Source organism: Drosophila navojoa, chromosome 5, assembly GCF_054131105.1.
Source record: "Drosophila navojoa isolate 15081-1374.11 chromosome 5, UAZ_NAV_1.0, whole genome shotgun sequence".
Taxonomy (NCBI): domain Eukaryota; kingdom Metazoa; phylum Arthropoda; class Insecta; order Diptera; family Drosophilidae; genus Drosophila; species Drosophila navojoa.
Window position 1 is genome coordinate 6,383,209 of NC_142893.1, and position 18,875 is coordinate 6,402,083.

Below are 18,875 nucleotides of genomic sequence, written 5' to 3' on the forward strand. Positions count from 1 at the left end.
CCAAAAAAGTGTAGCATACTTTTCAGGGCGCGATATTTTGATTTTTATGCTTTTGGGCTGATGACTTTGACGCGGCGCATTTAAATGAAATGAAATGAAAATGAAAATGAAATCTACTTAAATTAATGAAATCAATTCCAGTTACTGCTGCTAGCCATTCGCTGTCTGTTACCCAGCCGCTTCTGCCTGCTGTTTGTTTGCCCATTTGCTGTTGTTTTTCGTTCGCCACACACTTGAATGTTTTTGCGTTTTACAGCAATAGCTGCTGTTGCTGTTGTTGTTGGGCTGTGAAACTGTGATTGATTGATTGATTGTCTGTCATTTTGAATACGGCAAGCCTGTCGCTGCGTCGCTGGCCTAGTTAAATGTGGCGTATAGACTTTGTCTTCTGTTTGCCTTTGGATTTATGGCTAAATGCGTGTAATGAATGTTGCACAACAACAATGCCAGGCCCTTATTAATAACGAGCGTTTCTCTTATTGTCGTTGTTGTTGTTGTTGCTGTTGTTGTTGTATAATAAAATCAAATAATAAATAATATACAATGGCTCGGAAGCAGCCATAAATATCAGTTACGCGTATTTTATTATCTGCAACTGAGCCGAAAACGCTGAACAGGCGCAAAAATCTTTGAAAGCACTTGATGTGCCACCCGTCTCCTGCCAGAACATTTTCTGCTGTTACTGGTGCTGCTGCTGCTGCTACTGCTCCTGCTCCCTCTCATGCTGTCATTTCGTTTGGCTTATTGAATTGTTTGCCATATTCCCCAATGGTATGGCGCGTCGGATTTGTTGGCACGCGCGCGCGTGCCTGAGACTGAAGTCCATGGCATTTATTGTCTGTGGCGCGCAAATAATTATGTCTATGTTTAGGCTACGGCTTTGGCTTACGCATTCGCCCATTGGCTTTCGACCCTAATGAGCTTTCCATGTTCTCACAAATTTTATTGCCTGCTTTACTTACCAATTATCGTGACGAGTATCATCAGGCCGAGCAGCACCGTTGTGATGGCCATGCGCAGCAGCTGCGTGAAGTCATCCTCGGCCACTTTGCTGGCCGTCACATTGATCGCTGCGCTGCCATTTAACAGCGGCCCGCTGCCATTCACCAAATCGCCAAAGATGCCCAGCCCCCCCATCGTCTCGTTGCCCATGCCCTCCAGCAGCAGCGTATCGTTCAGCAGCATTGCCCCCAGGCCGACAGCCACATTCGTATAGTTATTGTCCGCACTTTTGCTGCCATCGGCATCGATCAGATCGATAGCCGCCTTGCTGCCCAGCGCCCGATGCGCCGCCTTGGCGGTTATGCGCGCTGCAGCCGCCGCCACCGAGGCACTGGCCGCAGCTGCTGCCAGCGCTGCGGTCGCCAGCGGTGAGCCAGGTGAGCTGTTGGGGCTGGGAAAGCTCGGCGAGCTGCTGTTCGCATTGTTCTCCAAGGCAGCCGCGGCCGCAACAGCTGCCACAGCTGCCGCCGTATTCGGAAAGTCGCCGTCGTTGTAGTACTGGCTGTTGTTATTGCTGTCGCCGCCAGTTAACTGCGGCTGCTCCTCCTCCTCCTCCTCCTGCTGCTGCATCATATCCTCATCGGCTGGCTCGTCGGGCCGCGGGTCGGCTATCAGATAGGCCTTGTTGTCCATGCTGTTCGCTATGTAGATGTAGTCCAGCGCGTCTGCAATTGAAATTGAAATTTTATTCGATTAATTATTATTTATTTAATGAGAATTAAAATTTGCTCACATGAGTGGAGTATGCTGCATCTGCTTAAAATTTTCTAAATATTGATGGATTATTGAATTTCGTATAATTGATTTAATTAGCATTTAATATTCTATGACTTGTATACACAAATGTAAGCTGGGTTAGTTCTACAATCCATTAGAAAATCTGAGAAACTGAAGGTTTCGCTGTCCTCTCATTAAAGTGTTCACATTCTTATACGCTGAACTTATTAATAGGTGATATGCTGGGCAAAATGGTTCTGTTGAAATGCTTGTAATAATTAGCAAGAGAATCGATAGACTACATGGGCTGCTTGACTAACAAAAAAATAAAGCCAAATTCAAGTGAAAAATGCTTGAAATGTCTCAAGTGACATTGCAGCGAAGCCGTTACACTTCTCAGTGAAAGTATATAGCATATGTCAATCATTTTGTCAAGCTTAGTATTTTTTGTTCAATAACTAATATCATAAATCGATAACATAAAACGATAATTCATATCAAAAATTGATCAATTAGATCAGAAATTGAACATTTAAATGAAGAATTGATAAATATATCATAATTCGATCATGTAAATAATTAATCGATTATTTATATCATACATCGATACATAAATCGATTAATTTGGGTTTTTAGCGTAATTTAACTTAACATTTTATTTATTTATTTGGGATATTGAATTGAATATAAAAAAGTTTGAATGTACTTTAAGACTTTCTGCAAATATATATTTTTGTGGGCTGCAGTTTATCATTAACTATTCGATATACATATTGAAAATTTAAATTCACTTTTAAGCATATTTGAATGCTATGAGAATGATTATTATAGTTTTAGATTTACTTTGGTTTTTTTTATGTAAGCAATATGCAATATGCATATGCATTGATTATTTTAAATATTGAATATCTCGCTTCCTCTTCCCCCAAAACTGTCAAATAGTAGAGACTTGTGCTTTGTCAACTGCTTACATATATAGACATATGTATACACTTGTATACACATACATATATACACATCTATATATATGTACATCTCTAGCCACATCTAACATTATCACGCTCTGAAAATTTGCTTAAGAAAATCCCTCTAGAACAAAGTTCAAAGTTATTCAATAACTAATTTCGCATGGTAAAGCTCATAAGCGCAAGCCAAGCCCTAAAGCTGCATAAACTGCGGACTAAGCAGATGCCGAGCTAGTGTGTGTCTCTGTGAGTGTGTGTGTGTGTGTATATATACATATATTAATCACATATAAGAGCTGCTCTTCGCTACACTAGATTTAGGGTATCCTCTAGTCACTCACACCCGCTTAACTTGTGCCACCTACCTACAGTTAATGAGTTAAGAGCCCGCATTTAACATATTAAGCAACTGAATTTAAGTAAATGTAGTTTAAATGCAAATCGTGTTTATAATGGCCTTAAATACTAGCAAAACTTTAGATTTAGAATTTAGCTGCAGCTACTTATGATTATGAAATATTTTTAACTATTTCTTGTTATTGTTGTTGTTGCTATTGTTGTTCATGTTACGTACCATTAAAGTTGGTCGCTCGCGCCATATTTATTGCAGTTGTAGTTGTAGTTGTTGTTGTTGTTGTTGTTTTTGTTGTTCTGTTGCAGGTTAGAGGGTAGTTGGCTTAATTGCAGCCGCAGCGGAAATGAGGCGAGTGAGCGTAGACGAAAGCGGAAGCGCGACTATGCGACTATAGCAATGGCAATGGCAATGGCAATGGCAATGGCAAGGGCCGGGCAGAGGCGACAGTTGGAGCTACTCAGACGGCTCAGTCGTTGCTGTTGTACGTACATGATGATGATGCTACACACTCACAGAATGAGTGAGTGAGAGGAACAGCGGGTGGGAGAGAGAGAGAGAGGCAGGCAGACTGGCTGGCACAGGCAGGATGTATTCTGTTAACGAGCTTTTGAGTGTTTACACGAAGTCTCGTTTACAGTTTTCGGCTTTCACTTTTCTTTTGACAACTTTGCTGCTGTTGCTATTGTTGTTGTTGTTGTTGTTGTTGTTACTGTTGCTGTTACTCTGGCAGTGTGTGTATACGTGTGCTGTATTACCAAGCTCTGCCTGTACTTTTCCTCTTTTTGCACTCCTTTTAAGCTCTTCCGTTTGTTCGCATGTGTTATGGCTCGTTTATGCGCTATTTTCATATCCTCAAAGTGAATTTCACATCCGCCAGCAGCATAACTCAACTCCACTTTACTCTCTAGTTATTCACGTCGTTCTCGTTGTTGTTGTTGTTGCTGTGAACCTGTTGTGGGCGTGGGCCAGCATGGCCCGCATTAAACCGCATTCGTTCGCACAGCTGCAAATGGAAATTCAATTAGAATAAAATTCTGTTGCTGTTTGTGTTAGCTATCGAAATTCAAATATTTTACAGCTAAATAATTTCCTATCTAAAGTCGTCACAATTTATTGCACATATATCAATTTCCTGCAGCAAATGCAAATGAATTTGAATATTTCTTTCGTCTACATTTGCTTGTTAAATAATTTAATGCGATTTTGTTTTTCTTGTTTGCAATTACACGCGATAAATAAAAACGAAGACGGGCACACAGCTTGTTTTTATTTCTCAGTCACTCACACACTCACACACACACGCATGCATGTATGTATGTGTGGCCGGAAGTTTGCGTGCGTGCGACAGGCGCCATCGCTAGCGGCAGCTCGCTGCAGCCATGAAATAAATTTAAAACGCATAAAAAAGCAAGCAAGTAAGCATTAAGTAAGAGTGTTCGAGTCGAGAGTGCAGACCAGTCGGTACTCTATGTGAGTATCTTGGGTACTGAAGGAGGTATCTAGAAAAGGAAATTAACTCTATTCTATATATGCCTTGGCATGATATGACTGGCCATTTCACTATCTGCAGATTTTATACTCATCGAGCTCTGCGGAATAAGAGATGAATAATCATCGAATACCTTCAATATCTCCATATTGCCGGAAGTTATTTACAAAATACTATATATTTATCTAGGGTAAGCGTGTATACAAAATTTACTACCTCTAGTTTTTATAGTTCTCGCTAAGAGTATACTCGAAACCTGAATATCATGCATGTTTGAAGAGGCATTTAAAAAAGATAATAGTATTACTCTAGATATGACTTAGGAGGGCGTTGTATACTAAAATTACTGTCTATAACAAATATAGTCTTTGAGTTATGACAGAGAAAAACAAAGTCCTTAAGCCAATTTTCACAGCTATAGATGAATGAAGATATAGAGGAAAAACAATACATGTTCAAAAAAGACACGTCAGAAACTATAATGGAAAAGAGAGACTAGGAAATACCCTACAGCCTATAGAGTAGGACAATAGAGTAAGTATTACAAAAATACCATTTCCATTCTATAAAAACTTTGCCTTTGATTATATATACCAAATATAACCTCTCTCTCTCTCTCTCTCATCTCTTCGAGTTATGGCAAATCTTTCAATGAACTTTTATAGTATCCATGACTTATATGCACTTCTAGGCCTATTTAGTTCCACTTCTCATACACAATCAATATACCCTCCTTCACACAATTTCAATGAGTGTGTAGGGCATAAAAATGTGGGAAGCATAAAATAGTAGAAGCCAAGAGCAGCGCAACGGCAAACGTAGTAAAATGTCAACGCATGCTTATGTGTGTCTTCCCTCTGTGTGTGTGCGTATGTGTGTATGTATGTGGATAGTAAATGTAACTGTATAGCATGTAATACTTATATAGTTTATACATATATATCTATATATGTTTATCTAGTATATATTGCGGCGCCATAAACGCGTCGCGAAAATGTTGCATGCGTAATGTGAGTGCCGTCTATCGCTCGGTTTATAGCTCACATAAGGCTACCATCGACTGTGACAAAAAAAACCCCACGCCCACCCGCACGCCCTTATCTTCTACTCTTTGCTCTGCGCATATATGCTGAGGTAGCCTCTATAACAAATAGTTTGTTTGCATAGCCCCTAAAGATTTATGTGATCTGCATGGCTGCACGTGTTTAACTGAGGCAATTAGCAAGTGTGATATATATTTTGAATGCCTTTTAAAGTAATTGCTGTAAATGAATTTATGGTGAAGTGGGCGACGAGAATGACAAATGGATGAGATGTCATGTGATACAGGTGGTGGTAGAAAGTGAGTGAGTGAGAGAGAGAGAGAGAAGGAAAGAGAGCGAGACAGGAAAAGAGAGATGAGGAAGGTCATCGAAAGAGGAGAAATGCAACTGGAAGAAAGTGAAAGGCATAGAAACACACTTGTAAGTGGAAAGAGGAAGAGAGAGAGTGATATATGTAGATAGAAAGGTAGAGAAAGAGAGACAGTTTTATTCTATCTCCCTGTGTCTCGCTCTATCACTTCACTACTTCTTCACAGCGAGGCAGGAATAAAGCAAAAGATTGAGGTGAACAGATAAAGAGAGGAAGACAGAGTGAGAAACTTGGCTACATAGGGGGCCACAAGACAAAGAACCGATCTTGGAATAAAGATATCTATTAAAAAGAAGACTTGTCTATAAAAAGAAAGTTAGATGATGGCAAGATATCTAGTGAGATAGGCTGGCTGAAAAAAATCTACCAGGACCGAATCAGAGATGACTTTCTTTCAGCCTATCAATATCAATCCTTCTATTCATTTTATTAATTTTCAAAGTGAAAAATATACGAAAAGACATAGACATTTTAAATCTTCGAGCTAAGTAAAATGTTGCATATGAAAGAACATTGAGAGGCAACGAAAATAATTTCTGAATAAATGCTTTGTCCATGCCAGCAATATAATTAATTAAAAACAAAAATAAATAAACAAAATAAGTAACTCAAAGTCAAAGAACTGCGGCTTCATATACAGACATGCCGACATGCTTATAAATTCTAAGAAACGCAGCGGCTATCAAAACTGCATTTATAATTGCCCAAGAGAGCCACTCAATTAGGAAAGTTACTTTTAATTAGACTTTGCACTCTCTAGATCTAAGAAAAATTCATTTCAAATGGATATCATATTCATTTTACTGTTGCAGCTGCAGTCGACACATTTAGCATAAATACATTTCTGTGTGTGTGTGTTTTTTTTTCCGAATAATTTCCTAGCCAGGTTTTAATTGGGCTGCTCGTTTGATGCATTTTGTGCATGTGGCAGCCAATTAATATGCAAGTTTTGTGCTTGCACTTGTCAAATTGGATTTGCGTTTAGTTTTATCAACATCGTCAACTCTGCTAATTAAATGCAGCAAAGCTAGTTGCTGCAACTAATGCCGATGCAGTTGTTGATGCTGTTGCCATTTGCCGCTTGCTCTTTGCAGCGTCTCAATGGCAGCTTCAATTGCCGGCAAGGAGCTCATTAAAAGTTGGCATTAGTTGGCATACAAAACACATGTACTTTACCCTTACCTGTTACCCTTTATTTGCGAGCACCCCCCCTTCACCATGCTGCCGTCCTCCCTCACTTTCACTCTCTCTCTCTTTACGTATTCATGTGGCAGAACAAGTCCTGAGCTGATTGGCAATCGCATTCGCTTTCGAGTAGCTTCTTTCGACTAAACAAGCTACGAAAAAAAAAAAAAACGTAGCATACTTTGCAGGGCTGTCGATTTACCTAACGTTCGTGCACGTGCACGTGCACAGACTTTAGCTGTGCACTGATTTAACACAAATAAACACACAAACACACACACACACACACACACGCATACATACATGCTCACCCACACACTTGCCTTTGCCTTTGCCGACATTTTCCCTGCGCAAAATTTTGTTGCAATAATTTTGCATGTTTAAATATTAAAAGCAAATTGCTAGCTGAGCGCTTTCACCTTCAAATGACAGCGAAAACAACAACAACAACAACAGCAACGAGAACTGCAAGTGCAACACTTTATATTGTGGGTATAGCCAGGTCTGTGTGTGTGAGTGTGTGTGTGCCTGTGCATAGGCGTCCCTGTAACTAAACATTTTCAAGTTCAAAGTCGATTTAATGCGGAAGTTTATGTCAGCCATGAGATTTCAAGGCAACACACACACACACACACAGATACACACACACTGTGGCTATGTGTGCTGCGGTTGCAAAGTGGCATACAGCAAGGGTATTCGGGAGCTATTGTGGGCGGACTTAGAGGCTGAACTGGGCCTGGGTCTGGGTCTGGGCCTCCACCTGAGCCTGGCCAGTTGCGAGCGTGCGGCGCTCGCGTTTGAAGTGCATTTGAGTGTGAAGACGACACATGTCATTTAAATGCACACCTGTCTACGTGCCACTGAAGCTGTGTATGTGTGCGTATTTATATATGTATGTATAGATGTATGCGTGTGTCACTGTGGCTATGCAGCTGCCGAGTGCACTTGTTGCGGTTGGCTAGTAAGTAGTTCAGCTCAGCAGCGCGAGCCACTGTGACTGCATTTATTATGCATGTGCATGGCTGTAATTGTGTGCGTGTGCGTCGCTTTTTATAGCTCATCGTATATTTATGCAGCTTGGCCTTTAAGCTACGCATGCATTAGCATTTGCCACTGTACTTTGTTTAACTAGAAGCTTGGCCTGGCCCCACAGCGCACAAAATTCCTTTGTTTTTGTTGCAAACTACAGAAATATATATATATAATAGTATATTACATATGTAGCAAATCTGTTGATGCAACAGACTTTGATGCATTAGATTTTGTACAAATGTTTAGAAAAACTTTTTAATACAGAACATTTAAGTTAGAGAAAGTTTTGAATATAATTGAATTTTTATATAATTTTTATTTATTTTCTATTTTCTTTTTTAGGTTAAGTTATTTTAAGATATAAATTTATTATCCCCTTTATTTAAAGATGATATTAATATTTAGTTATAAATATTTATTTATTTAATATTTATTTATTTAATATTTATTTATATAATTTTTATTTATATAATATTTGTAAATAAATATTTATTATATCCTTTTTTTTTGCATTATTGTTTTAAATATTAACAATTTGTTTTAGAATATTATATTTAAAAAATTAAATAAAATATTTCATCACTAATTAACAACCAAAAATTCCAGTAAAAATACGTTTTATTGTTTTTTATTTTTATTAATTTTTAATTATTTTTATAGATATTTAATTTGTTTTATTTAATTCATTTATATTTATTAAATTTTATTTTTAAGTTGCATTAAATTAACATTAATATTTATATTACATTTAATTTAATTCCATTAATTTTCAAATTTAATATATATTTTTATATATTTTTTTTGCTTTAAATAATTTATCACTTATACATTGATTAACTTTTTTTTACACTTAATATTTTTGATTTTTCATTTTGGCCAACTTTAAACATTCTAAAAAAAATGGAGCTCTTATGATTTGTATTTGCTTTAATTCCAATTATTTTCAAACATGTTTTCTATTCACTTTGATACCTTTTAGCTTTGCCTAATCAAAAATGTTTTTCTACTCCACTCACACCATTGCTGAGGCCACTCGCTTTTATATCCATCAGCGTTTATTCGGCATATCAAAGTGCACTTTTCAAAACGCTTTTGCCAAACGTTTTGCCTTTTCTTCGCCGATTTCAAATGCGAACGAAACGGGAAACGTTTGCGGGGGCGGGGCAGCTCAAACGAAACACCAACTAGGAAAAACTAAAACTAAACTAAACTGAAATAAAATAAAATAAATTGCATGCATTTCTCATTCGACGCTCGATTTCATTCACAGGCCACAAACACACACAAGCACACACTTATACACACATATACATATATATATATATATATATATGTAGTCTATATAAATGGGCGAAAGGCAAACATGACCAGACATTTATCAGTTGTTCACATGCATTCAAAGATACTAATGTACATATTAGTTCAGCCCTGTAAGTGGCTATGCAGCAAGGCCTGCCCGCCCCTGCCCCTGCCCCTGCCTCTGCCGCTGCCTTTCATCCCATTCAAACTGATTGTGTGTGTGTGTGTGTGTGCGTGCGTGTGTGTGCGATAGCTCTGGGTTCCTTTTTGCGCCATTTCCGCTTCATTTCATGCGCCATTTTTCTCTATCTTTGCACTCGAGTGTTTGCGCCTTGTTGCCATGTCCCGGCAAAGGCCTTTCATTGCCCTGACTGTAGTTGTACAGTTGTTGCTGCTGTTGTTGGTTGCGGTTGCAGCTGTTATGTGTACAGCATCCCTCACTCCCCCACACTCGCCTCCCCCGCTTGCTGTGGCCATTGTTTTTGCACGCTTTTTGCAATTGCTTTTGCCAATCAGTCTACTGCAAATAATTTATAACTTTTGCGCCTGGGCTTTGCCAACTTTGATGCCAGACTGGTTCAATAAATATCACGTATACGCTGCACACGTGGCCAACACACATTTCACACATCCAATACGCATTTGTAATTAGTTTAGCTCTAAATACATTCATGTATTCACACATTCACTGCATGCCACGCCCAGCTCTTCAATTATTCAATAATAATGCAATCGACATTTTTTTGACCACAGCAACAAATTACGTACATTGTAAACAAGTGACGGGAAGCCGACACACACACACACATACATCGAGAGACAACAGTTAACTGTCGCTGCAGTCAGTCAACCATGTGTTTGTCTGTCTGTCCGCTGCACCACATTGCGTATACGTAATGCATAAAAACTATATATATATACGTATATATATGTATATATATAGCTAGTGTCAATATATACAAACATTTGTCTGTCCACATTTAAATGCCAGCTTATTTTGCAATTTTAACGCGTTTGCCCTCCAGACACACACACACACACACGCGCACACAAAGAAATCAATGCAATAAAACGTAAATTCGCATGTACGAAAATGCAATAGCCGAAATAAGTTGCACTGGCGAAAATACAATTGTAAACCAACTGAGAATTTGTTGCGATTGTAAATCGTTTAAATAAAAAAACATTAAATTGAATTGCTTTTTTTTTTTTTTTTTTTTGTATACAGTTACAGAGGCTCGTATCAAAATTGATATCATAATAATTCTAATGAAAGTAGCGAGCGGAAATTGATTTAGCTAGAAAAGCGCTTTTCCATAGAAATTATTGTTATCATTATTATGATTTTTTTTTTTTTAATAATTTCAATGGCTGGGCATGCATAATAATTTGGAATTCGATTAGGCATGCGTTATTATGTATGCATAAATATTTATGAATTTATAATATGTGTGAAATGAGCCAAGCCTTGGTCTTATCATTGTTTTTATTTTTTATGTATTTTTATAATAAAATTTGTTATAGATATTTATATGTAAGGAAAAAAAAATAAATAAAAAAAATTTTATTTAAATAAAAAATAAAAATGAAATTATAAAAAATAAATATTAATTAAATTCTGGTGTTATGATTTTCTATTTTTAATGTATTTATATAATAAAATTTGTAATATATATATTTATGTAAAAAAATAAAAATAAAAAAAATATTTCTACTTAAATTAAAAAAAAATAAAAATAAAATTATTAAAAAATAAATATAAATTAAATTAATATATATATTTCCTTGCTTTGCTTATGAACTTTCTCCTTCTACACATAAATTTCCCACGACTCTGACAAAGTATTACTATCCAATGTCACCCATATACCGTTGCACAAAACCAATATGCCCCACTTTCCCATTTGCCATGAGTCTACGAGGAGACTTATATGGCGTAATCTACATCAAAAGTAAAACGCAGCTCAATTAAATCTTACTTCACTTCATAAATACTTGATGTTGACAATTGTGAGAGCGCCGTCCAATTGCATTATTCATAAGCCGTTTTCCATTAAATTTTAAAGCTTTCTTTTTATGGTTTGTGTGTTTTTTTTTTTTTGTTCGTCTTTCTTTTTTTAATTTATGCGCTGAAAATTCAATTAAACTTCCTGACAATTCTTTACAATATTTTTTCTTTATATATATGTATGTGTGTGTGTGCGTGTGTGTGTGTATGAGTGTGGATAAAGAAAATTGTTGCCTTTTAATTACATTTCAGAAATTCGCATGCTCTAGAGCATGCACAAACAAAGGCAGCCACGCTGTCCCTTATACCATATACTATACATATATACATATATATATATATATAGCTCTATGTATATTTGTATTATATGTGTGTGTATATATATATGTATTTGCGCTTTCTTGAACGTCATGCCACATGATAATAAATTTCCGCATGCAATATCCTGCATTTAAATAACACTTCCTGTGTACCGTCCTAGGCCAAGGCATCCGTCGTCCATACGTCAGCGAGACACTGAAATGAATTTATTTTCCAACAGCTACCTACATAGCATAGTCGGCCCCTTGCCCCTCTGGCGCTGTCGCTGCCGCTGCTGCTGCCGCTGCTGCTGCTGCTGCTGCCGCTGCTCCTGCTGCATTTTCTCATTGAGCTGAAGCAGGCATCTGTCCGGGACATGGCTTACCCCACTATCCTGCCCTACCCTCACCCCCCTACCCCTGTTCTAGGTCAGTTCATTTCGCGCTGAATGGCTGGCAAACGCACTCGGCTTCATTACTATTGCGCCCAGCCTCCCACAGCCCAGCTCACTCTCTATGCCACGCCCCCCACTCTCATATCTATTGCCTGCTCTGCCACCATTTGGCACTTCATCGCAGAGTGCGTCCAAAATAAAAAAGCAAAAACAAATTGTAGTAAAGGCCAGCTCGGCTTTCGCTTTGTTTTGGCTGTTGCCGACCGCACGCATCAGCAAAGATGCTGGCACGGAGGGGGCGTGGCTCTGGGGCTTTTGAGGTTCCGGCTGTTGGGCCATCTTTACCACACAATAAAAATTTATGAGCCGTGTGCGTGTGCGCAGCCCTTTTTTGCCTTTCATGAAAGTCGCACAACATTTGCGAGGCGCGCATAAATTTTATATGTGCCACAACTTGACATGATTCTCGAGCGACCCTCTCTCTCACACACGCTCTCTCTCTCTGTCTTTGTTTGTTGTCAATTCCGTCTCACACTCACTCTACAGATAGCTGCAGGTAATGCAGTCTCGTAAATTCGTAGTACTTTGGCTTTGGCTGTGCTCGCTGCTTCATGCAATATGCATGAGTAGACAAGGGGCATGGGGCGGGGGGCGGCTGCGCTGAAGCGAGAGCAGTTTAGCTGGCAAGCTGACTCGGCAGCCACTTACACAAGTGCTCCAATCAATTAGTCACAGACCAAAGTTGTGTAAATGCAATTAAAGTGCAGTTTTTCTCTTTGATTTTTGCATTTGATGTTTTTAAAGTTGAAGCAGCTGCCAACAGTGCCTGCTAAATGTATGTGCGGCACATAAAAAGATGATTTTATGCTCTTGCGCACAATTTGGTTACAAAGATTTCGCTGTCTCTCTGTCTGTCTCTCTGTCTGTCTGTCGGCGACATGTGCTCTGCTGTGATTTCTTTCTCATGCAAATAAACGTGAACTGCAAAGCACGTGGCGAACTCAAAAGCTGCTGCCACTCAGTCGATCGATGTGAATGTGTGTGTGAGTGTATGTGTATGTGTGTGTGTGTTTGTTACCTTTCAAAATTGCCAGGCAACGTGCATTTGGCGTTTAGCCTGTTAAATGCGACGAGACGAGCAAAATTTGTCTCAGCCTCCGCCCCAAAATAAGAAGAAATTTTACGTAATGATGTGACTCAAATTAAATCTGACAATTTTCAGGTCTCTCTCTGTGTGCGTGTGTGTGTGTGCGGGTATTTCTTTTAATGTGTTCAGCAATGAAATAAGCCTCAATTGATGTACGCGTATATTAGGCTAATGCTAAGCTGTCTTAAATCGCTGCCAAGCAGCTGTAATATTAAATGGAATTTATTCTTTGTAAATTATTTTTATTGAATTATATGAAGATCTTTGCGTGTTGAGTTTAATCAGCCTAATACAGATTTATATGTTGAAGGAATATTAATTGATAAAGTCTGATAAATCTTTTGAGCTCCCTTTTTATGATACAGATTTTTATGATACGTTGCCTTATTAAATATAATATTTTCTATGATATAATATTAGATATAGCACATATGAAATTCAGGTAAATATTATAAATTTTTCATTTTTTCATTTGTATATATGTATATATTTATATATATTTCATTTGTAATATAAATATATAAATTAAAATTATATTTTTACTCGGATAGAGAGAGATACATAGAGAGCTAAAAGTTTGATAAATTTTTAATAAATTAATTGTCTATTTTTCAAATATAACTACACAATATTTAAGAAGCTCTATCAGTTCAAATCTTAAATAAAATCTGACAAGTAGTTAATAATCTGTAAGACTTTGAAGTTGCTTGCCTGGGAACATATTTTCCCATTCTACTCAAGTCCATACATACCCCTTCTCTCTCTCTCACTCTCTCCTTCGTTCAGCTAAACTTTTATACATCATATAATATTGATGAATTTCATTGCAAAAGGGTCTGCAAAATTTCTTCAAATTTGGCAAAATTTATATGCATGTTATATGCCCGGCACGTGAGAAGTCAAGTTAAGTAAATGGGATTTATTTTTCATGCTTGACCACAAGCTGGATGTGAACAGACTGAGAGAGAGAGAGTGAGAGAGAGAGAGGGAAGGAGAGCGAGCGAGAGTTACTCGAAATCATGTTGGCCAACGAGGCTTTGATTAAAAATTTATTAATATTTAACTTTGTGCACGCATTGACAACCAACAACAACAACAACAGCAGCATCAGCAACAACAACAACAACAAACAACAAAGTGTATTCAACTAGCAGCTACTTTGCATAATTGCAAAAATAATCGGGCCAAAAAAGCGTCGTCGAGGTCTTAAATGAAGTTGTTAATATTAATGAGGAAATTTTTCAGCTTGGCAGCAGCGACGTTAACAGCGACGCCGACAGCAGCAGCAGCCGTCACAATGTTTGGTTTTAATATTGTTATTAATCAGCTTTTAATGTATTTAATTAAGTTTTGCGCTGCGTCAAATATGTTGAAAATTTAATCAACAAGCTGCTGTTGCCTTTGCTCCCCCTCCCCCCCTCTCTATCACTCTCTCACTCAGCTCGATTTTGGCCCAACGAATAATCATTATGGCGCATAGGAAAACCAACAGATTAGCAGCGCGCCACGCCCACACTCGCACTGAGCCCACACCGCCCTCAAGGGCTGGTCGAGTGAATATTATTACCATGCCATCAAACTTTTATGGACAACAAAAAAGTTTTCCAAAGAAACGAAAAAAAAAAATAAGGAAACTTGTTTCGTTTTTTTTTTTTTTTTAGCTCTTCGTTTTGTTGTGAATTTCAATTTTCTATTGAAGAGAGCTTGTTTGGGGTTGGAGTGGGGGCGTGGGCTTGTCGGGGCAACATGTTTGACACTAACATATTAGCCAGCGCCGCAGCAGCTGTCCCATGTTCGATCATGTCCAGCACTTGTCAAGCCAAATGCGTTGCTCATTTGTCTGGGCCTTGCCAAATTTGCACTTTATTTAAGTAAACTGTTGTGCGGTGCTGCCCCTCCCCCTGCCCCTGCCCCTGCCCCTTCTGCAATGATGCTCAGCTGCCGCATCTGCAATTTTTCATCTTTATGCGTTGTCTGACGCGCTTAGCAATGGCCGCTGGGCAGCGAGCGAGCGAGCCTCCAACATCCGGTTGGCGTTTATCTTTTGATTTGTGTTTTGGCTTCGTCGCCTGCTGTCAGCCTCCAATATTTTTTTTTAGTAGCATTTCTTTCTTTCTTGTTTCTTTGTTCTGCTCTTTTTCTCAAGTGTTTACAAGTGATTTGCTGCTCCTGCTGCTCCTGCCAGTGCCTTGTTATGCTTTTGAGCAATGGAATTTCAGTCTTTTGCCTTTTGCGAAACGAAACTTTTTCAGCGACAGGAAAACCCAAATGACTCGAGTGAATTGCGCTTCCGGCTGTTTTGCAGCTTGTTAGCTTTGAACGTTCCCAATTGAAATCGGCCCCAACATATTGTAATCTGTATGGGTGTGTGTGTGTTTGTGTAGGTGACGCCTTTGCCCAGCAGCCAACAACAATTTTTTTTGGCCACTCATTTGCATTTCAGGGCAGGAGGAGTCGGCAGTGCATGACTAAGAGATGCCCTAAACGTTCTGCCTGATTTGCTCTGTTCAATAGATTTCGGCCTATATTTAGATGGAGCAGAGGACAAATACAAATATAAATGCCAATAATATCTAGATGTGTATATTAAATATGTAAAGATTTATGAAGCATGTCGTAAGCCTGAAATGGGTCTTATTACAGTCAGCTGCCTACTGCTTCTGTAGTCTATTAGCTGTGATTGGGTCGCACACTGTAGATACCTACAAAAGGAATTTTGTATAATCTATATACACTTTGGAGGTAGCTTTATGAAAAATATGATGCTGGCAGCGTTTATAGTGTTCGAGTAATGTTGAAATAAGCCGAAATATTGATTTTTACTTATATATCAAAGACAGATATAAGGAAAACAATTGCATTTGAAGATTTTTGAAAGGTATGTGAAGCGTATCTTAAAAGTGGAAAAACACAAACCGTTTCTAAAATTGAATGACTATACTGTCGAAACTATGATTATATGGAGAGTATGTGGAAAACGAATTTTGTTTAATATATATATAGGCCTAAGAAGTAGCAATAGAACAAATCTGATGTCTTTACTTTTTATAGTGCTCGAGATATGCTAAAAATAAAACTGATTATTTACATAATGATCAAGTCATAAGGGATTAAGATGGGGCATGGGCTATTAGAGCAGCTACAAAAATCTTTTATCAAAGTTATATTATAATTTATAATTAAATGGAATTTTATATATTTCAAGAATATGTATATACATGAAAACGAGGGCGGTTCGATTAGTTTGCTACCAAGTAAGTGCTTGAAACATAAAAACTAAATTATTCATTATATTCTAGCTCTCTAGTCTTATAAAACTTCCAATTATATTTAGCACAATGAATTCTCAAATTTCCAACGTCAGTTATGCCCAGCCATCAGACAATTCTTACTCTATAAGCGCCAACGTCTGCCTTTGCCTATCATCTATTTTTAAAGGGGAATTAATCTGCCATGATTACCCATTTTCAATTGCTTTGGAGTATAATAGAAATCGGAAACTCTTCGATATTCAAATCTACGAGCGTAGCTCAATAATTTCAATTTCAATGACTCTTAGCGCCAGTTAGACCTATTTATTTCGATGTATTTTCTTCTTCTTTTTCTCTACTTCTTCATTGTTCATCTAGGTCTGGGTCTGGGCAATCAGCCAAGTGTGCGAAAATCGATGAGCAGACAATGCAGAATGCCTTGACTGTTGGCAGCAATATTAAAGATTTTTGAGCTAACGGTGAAGCCGTGTCGCCGCGTCTGTATTTCCATTTTATTTGCACGCTTTATTTACTTAATGCGCGCACTCGAGTTGACGACGCTGGCGACGGCTGCCAATGCCAATGCGCCTGGCGCCTGACGCTCGTAAAGTCCATGCCATCCCCCGTCCAGGAAAAGGGGGAAAAAACAAAAATAAAAGCTTGCAGCCAGTCGAAATTAGTTGATGCAACCACGCCCCATAACCCACCGCCCCACCCACTGTGCGCCCGCCGTGTCTAGCGAATTTTTTGGCCTAGTCAACTGACAACTCGACTCTGCGGTCGCTAGCCATTAAATGAAATTGTCGTGCACTTTGGCCTTGCAATTGTCGCAAGCTCCAGCGAATCTGAATCTATATTAGATTTGGGCGAAAACTCAAAGATATACCCAAGCTGAAGTGGAAGGTCTGTGGCAGCTGAGCAGCTGCCTTAACTAATTCAATTTCTGTTTCTATGCTTTGGTTAGCTTAGTTTATTGTATCACAGGAATCGTTTGACTTGGCTTGACTTCGCTTCAGTTAGCTTATTGTATTCCATGGAATAAGAAGAGTAGCAAGAGAAATTTTACCCAGAAATTCCTGAGATTAAGCTTAAGAAGGAGGAAATATTGTTGAGCTATGTTAAATATGGCAGCAAATGTTGAGCAGCTGTTAAGTATCGTTAGGCTAACATTTCTCTGTTAATAAATGACTGCTGAGAGCTTAGCTCTGTTAACTACAGAGTGTTTACATTTAAAATTATGTAAAGCTAATGTTACTTGTTATGAAAATTTAGGATAAACTCTGCTTAGAGCATCTGCTCTAGCTACTGTATTCTCTGTTATCATTCTGTTGTCGAATGTACAGCATCGTCATTAACATTGAACTAACATATCGGCGCCTTCTTGTTTGTCTGCGTTTATTACCCATTTCAGCAGCACTTGAACTTAACGAACAATTTATACACATTTCAATGTTTACAGCTAGAGAGAGACAGGGGGAGAGGGAGAGAGAGAGGGAGAGAGAGAAAAAGCGAGCGAAGGTTTCCCGAGTGTAGCCATTTCTTCGGTGTATGGAAGAAAATTCGATGGCATATGAAATGCAGTCAGCAAATGCAAATCAATCGCTTACACACTCACACACACACCCCACACACACACAGCCACACACCTGTATACACACAACTATCTGACGCTTTTCAAGTTCAAGGAAATCAGATGCTTTGAAATCTCTTGCAATTCGATTCGCAAATGGGTAGCGAAAGCCTTCGCTGGCATACTAAGTGCCGTGGGGCGAGAGTACGTGGGTTGTTTCAACAGCTTGATATGCGATAAAATGTTATTTATTTTGTTATAAACAACCCTCGTCCATAGACAAAGCGAGAATGAAGCCAACAACAAATGAAAAGCAAACTTGTGGCTTGACATTGATGAATGCACGATGAGATTTATGCTGCATGCCACGGTGTGATATATATATATATATAAGTATGTCTGTCTCCCTCTCCCTCTCTCTCTGTCTCTCTCTTTATACTAAATAAATAAATATATAAGTTTATATGTGTATGTTTGTGTATGTGTGTGTATACAACTCGACGGTGTCTATGAGCTGCCACTCATTTGCTCACACACACACACACACACACGCACGCTGGCTGTGCTGTCTGGGTGAAATAAATGTTAAGTATACGCATAATAGGCGCCACAACTACAATGCTCTGTCTGCCTCTTGTGTGCGCTTGTTGTATGTGTGTGAGACTGAGTGTCTACATGTGTGTGTAAGTGTGTGTGTGTCTTGCTCATTTACGCACTTTAAGTCGCTGGCTTAACACACGTCTCTGCC

The 18,875-nt window shown here is 38.5% G+C and overlaps 1 protein-coding gene across 1 annotated transcript in view; it reads right to left on the reverse strand.

The window, feature by feature from the left end:
- 5-HT1A (5-hydroxytryptamine (serotonin) receptor 1A) overlaps positions 1 to 18,875 on the reverse strand; it is an 84,693-nt gene that overhangs the window by 45,782 nt on the left and 20,036 nt on the right. The window contains exons 2-3 of the mRNA XM_018106724.3: positions 3,259 to 4,042; positions 963 to 1,667 (exon numbers count right to left, since the gene is read on the reverse strand). Of these exons, the coding sequence (XP_017962213.1) occupies positions 963 to 1,667; positions 3,259 to 3,283 (730 nt within the window). The 5' untranslated portion in view covers positions 3,284 to 4,042. The remainder of the gene's footprint in view (positions 1 to 962; positions 1,668 to 3,258; positions 4,043 to 18,875) is intronic.